General features: G+C 43.3%; 1 protein-coding gene across 1 annotated transcript in view; it reads left to right on the top strand.

The window, feature by feature from the left end:
- The first annotated feature begins 1,006 nt into the window (after positions 1-1,006).
- LOC140742577 (uncharacterized) overlaps positions 1,007-5,000 on the top strand; it is a 4,914-nt gene continuing 920 nt past the window's right edge. The window contains exons 1-2 of the mRNA XM_073073481.1: positions 1,007-2,164; positions 2,285-4,484. Coding sequence (XP_072929582.1) covers positions 1,007-2,164; positions 2,285-4,484 — 3,358 coding nt within the window. The remainder of the gene's footprint in view (positions 2,165-2,284; positions 4,485-5,000) is intronic.

Below are 5,000 nucleotides of genomic sequence, written 5' to 3'. Positions count from 1 at the left end.
CGTAGTCCGCCGTCACATCTCAACATTTTTGGTGTCCACGGATTCGTCTCTTTCTAACCTTTCACCGGATACCTCATTTTCTTTTGTCAGATAAATATTTTTCAAATTAATCCAATTCTTAGTTTTTGCACATTTTAGAATCAGTTTTTCGCCTATTTCTTGGCCCCCCCTCGTTAGATTTCTTCCATTTTTGCATTAATAGCTCCGTTGTAATAACACCTATCCGCCGACACCACTCGCGTCTCTGTAGGAGTGGTGGTTCTCCCGGAATTCCTGGTTTTATACCCGAAAAATCGGAAAGTTTGCTCGCCTATATACTATATTATATACCTTATATATCTTATAAAAACTACATAAAACAATAGATTATACTTACCTCCGTCGATCCGCATTCGTAGAACCGCCATACCTGGAACATAAACAGAAAGCAGGAAGTGACCTTGAGTACCGAGGTGTAGTGGTTAAGTCGCTTACCGCCATACAAGTATACTCTCTTCATTTTTTGAAAGCCATTTTCTCCGTAGTCCGCCGTCACATCTCAACATTTTTGGTGTCCACGGATTCGTCTCTTTCTAACCTTTCACCGGATACCTCATTTTCTTTTGTCAGATAAATATTTTTCAAATTAATCCAATTCTTAGTTTTTGCACATTTTAGAATCAGTTTTTCGCCTATTTCTTGGCCCCCCCTCGTTAGATTTCTTCCATTTTTGCATTAATAGCTCCGTTGTAATAACACCTATCCGCCGACACCACTCGCGTCTCTGTAGGAGTGGTGGTTCTCCCGGAATTCCTGGTTTTATACCCGAAAAATCGGAAAAATTTGCCCGCCCACCCACCCTTTATCGTAACACCTTAGGTGGACGAGATTCGGGTCCGACACCGGATATTTTTTCGATTCGCGGAATCGAGTCTTTTTGGCCTCCTGTTTTCTTCCTTAACCTATTTTTGATTCGAATTTAGTTTCTGTTATACATTATACTAGTTAATTCCCAATAATTCTCACCATGGCGAGTACGTCAGAAATCGCCTCGGACGCATTGTTTGACGCTCTCGTCCAACAGCAAATCGCTGACGCACCTCAAGCTGGCCTTGGCAGCAACACTGAAAGACTCACGAAAATTCAGCACCTCTCTCGACGTATAGTTTTCGCCATTACAACCGGCAAGAGCGTCTCATCTGAGAATAAAAAACTTGTCATTAATTTGGCAAAAGAGATAGAGACGCTCTCACGCGAGACGATGGTGGCGGTTGAGCAATGTGACGTGATTGCTGACGTCAAGGCTAGCATAGAAAATACCATTAAAAGTGAAATTTCCAAGATTAATAAACCAACTCCTACAATAGTTTCGCCTCCCACTTACGCACAGATGGTTTCCTCCAAAATCACCAGTCCCCCCACAGTTTCTCGGCTGCCCAAGTCCAAGCCCTCCTTGATTGTATATCCGTCCTCCGAAGAGAGGAGCAGAAAGGAGGTAACGGAGCAGTGGAGGAGGAATATAAATTTCAAGGAGGTGACGTATGCGCCGGCTTCTGTACAACCGGTTGGGAGGAACAGGCTTCGGGTTGAATTTGACTCGGTGGATCAGCGCGACGAGACACTGAAGCGGCTCGAAAACACGTCCGCTGAAATTCGCGCTGAGCCATCACGCAAGTTGAGACCGATGGTCATCTTGAAGGGCGTGTTCAAGGAAACCGCAACAGATGAATTAACCAGGCTTATAGTCCAGCAGAATCCTGAGGTGGGTCTGTTGAGGCCCACTGCAGAAGATCTACAGTACCGTTTCGTCAGGCGAAACAAAAATGATAAGCTGTATAATGCCGTACTTCTGGCCTCCCCTTGTGTCTGGAGGAAGATTATTGAGCTCGGCAGACTCAACGTGGACCATCAAAAGGTCCACGTTGAAGAATTTGTGCCCCTGCTGCAATGCTTCAAGTGCTTGCAGTTCGGACATCTGCGGAAGCACTGTACCAAAGATGACGTTCTCTGCGCACACTGTGGCGCAGAGAATCACACAGTGGAAAAGTGCCCTTCCAAAGATAAAAGTGAGGAGGCGAACTGCAGCAACTGCGTCAGCAGGGGCAAGAGGCTCGGCACTTCCTCCGACACCAAGCACTCTGCCAACTCCGACAGATGCCCGATCAGGGATGCTATGAGAAGCAGAGTGATGGGGAGAATAGATTACGGATTATAGCAATCAAAGAAAGTTAACAAAAACAACATGTACCATAGTTTTCACAACCCCCATAATTGCCAACATAATAATTACCTAAAAATCATACAGTGCAACTTGGGTCGCGGCTATAACAGCGAACAGGAGTTCTTGAAGTACATTTCTGACGAATCATATGACATTGCTTTCATTTCTGAACCCTATGTTGGTAGTAAAAACAACATGAGAAATATACAAGGTTATGAGTTACACCAATTTACCTCGGATTCGCGTGTTAAGGCCGCCATCGCTATCAGATCTGGCCTGGGTTCGGCTATTGGCATCACTAAATATTCCAATACCAATGTCTGCACTGTCCAAATCACCCATAACTCTCATAAATTCTTCTTAGTTTCTGTTTACATCGAGCCCAAGTCTGATGACAATAATACTTTAAACTTTCTAGATATCCTATTTCAGCACATTGATCAATCACACGCCATTATATGCGGGGACTTTAATGGTTGGCACCCTATTTGGGGATCGTCTACCTCCAATAAGAGAGGCCGTGAGATCCTTAACCTCATTGTCTCGCATAATCTTACAGTCTGTAATGAAGGTAGCGAACCCACATTCGAGGCATATACTTCAGGTACTGTAAGAACTTCCATAATAGACCTTACCATTGCCTCGGATATAACGTCATCAAAAATCCGTAACTGGAAGGTAAATCCTGAGGCCTGTCCCACCTCCGAACATCACGCCATTGACTTTACCCTCGACCTAAATAAAAATAAACTTAAACCTAACAAAACACAAAGCACTTACCGCTATAATACAACTGGAGCAGACTGGAACCTCGTTAAGGAAACACTGAAGCAAGAAATTGAAGTATCCTCTCTCGATGCCACTGTAATCAAGAAATTAAATATTAGTGAATTAGATGTATATATAAGCTCACTTACCTGCAAAATACAAACCGCCTGCGACACCACCCTGAAAAGGAAAAGATCAAAAAAAATACAAACCATACCCTGGTGGAATGATGAACTCGAACACCTGAAAAGAAAAGCAGTCTTCCTCCACCACCGCTTACAGGATCTGAAAAGAAAAGGAAAACCATTAGTGAACATATTAGCCGAAAGACAAACTGCCAAAGAAACATATAGACTTGCCCTGTCCAAAGCCTCCTCTGAACACTTCAGAAATTTCTGCAGCAGACAGGGCAAAGAAGACGTATGGACACTTACAAACCGACTGCTTAAACATTCCCCTCAACCTTCCCCACCTACCACACTTAATTTAGGCAATAACAACTTCACTAACTCAAGCGAGGAGTCCGCTTGTGCCCTGCTTGATAGATTCTATCCGATTGATACCCCTGATGACCTGGAAATCCAAAAGTTAATAAGACTTAAAGCAAATACATACCCAGCGACAGATAATGAAGTGGACTTCACACTTGAAGAGGTTCGAGACTGCATGCTCTCCATGGATTCTCACAAGGCCCCAGGCCCTGATCATCTCACGGCTGACATATGCTCCACCTTTATGGACGCTTTCCCTGAAGTCATAACGCAAATTATGAACCGCTGCTTGCACTTATCGCACTTCCCCACATCCTGGAAAAAAGCCTTTATTAAAACCGTACCCAAACCCAACAAAATAGACTATAATGACATCTCTTCGTATCGTCCCATAGGTCTGCTAGACGTTTTCGGAAAACTCTTGGAAAAACTTATTGCTCGAAGACTCATTTACCACTTAAATATCACCAGCAATCTAAATCAACACCAATATGGATTTCGAGAACAAAGATCCACCAACGACGCACTAGCAGAAGCTATGAAACAAATCAATAACGCCAAATCCAGCGGCAAATTGGTAATCGGTGTCTCACTAGATATAAAAGGAGCGTTTGATCACGCTTGGTGGCCGGCGTTGATGTATAGGCTGCACGTGACTGGTTGCCCCTTAAACATATACAAGCTAATCAAAAGTTACATCAGCAACAGAACCGTCACCCTGAATTACGCAGATGCCTCGGTCGATAGATACTTGTCCCGCGGATGCATTCAGGGGTCGGTCCTGGGCCCTATTTTCTGGAATATAATTTTAGACGAATTACTCAACTCAGAACTTCCGCCAACCTGTCACCTGCAAGCCTACGCCGATGACCTACTCCTCATTGTTTCGGCGAATAGCGTCTCCAAGATTGAAACCGATGCCAATGATGCTCTGAAAGTAATTACCGAATGGGGTCGTAGGGTTAAGCTGGAGTTCGCTGCCAGCAAAACCCAGGCCATATCATTCTCTGCCAAAGCCAATAAGTGTAAATTATTTTTGAACAACAGTCGAATCGTCTTCTCGAATGAAATTAAATATTTAGGAGTAATCATTGATAGAAACTTAAAATTCATCTCTCATGTTAATAATACGATAGTAAGAGTTAATAAAATATACAACAAACTTAGCATGTTCATCCGACCCACTTGGGGTATTAATTCTGACAATGTTGCTATTATTTACAATAATGTAGTTGTCCCCATTATCACTTATGCAGCAGAAATCTGGGGATCTGCCACAAAATATGAGATGGTCCGAAGCAGCCTCAGATCGTTGCAGAGAGGGTTCGCAATAAAAACCATCCGAGGCTTCAAGACAATTTCAGCCACAGCTGCAATAGCGCTGGCAGATTTCACTCCTCTTGACCTCAAAATCAGAGAAATATCTGAATTACATCTTACTAAACGATTGAAAGTCACTAAATACTTACCTCACGATATTACGTATGATTGTCCCGCTCATCCCTCAAACCTATTGCACCCATCCAAAAGAGTCAAAATCT

The sequence above is a fragment of the Epargyreus clarus genome, unplaced genomic scaffold (genome assembly GCF_041222505.1).
Source record: "Epargyreus clarus isolate Ecla_fem2 unplaced genomic scaffold, WU_Ecla_fem_2.2 ptg000006l, whole genome shotgun sequence".
In the NCBI taxonomy this organism is placed as follows: Eukaryota; Metazoa; Arthropoda; class Insecta; order Lepidoptera; family Hesperiidae; genus Epargyreus; species Epargyreus clarus.
The sequence above is the reverse complement of the archived record's forward strand: the minus strand, read 5'-3'. Positions and strand labels throughout refer to the sequence as shown.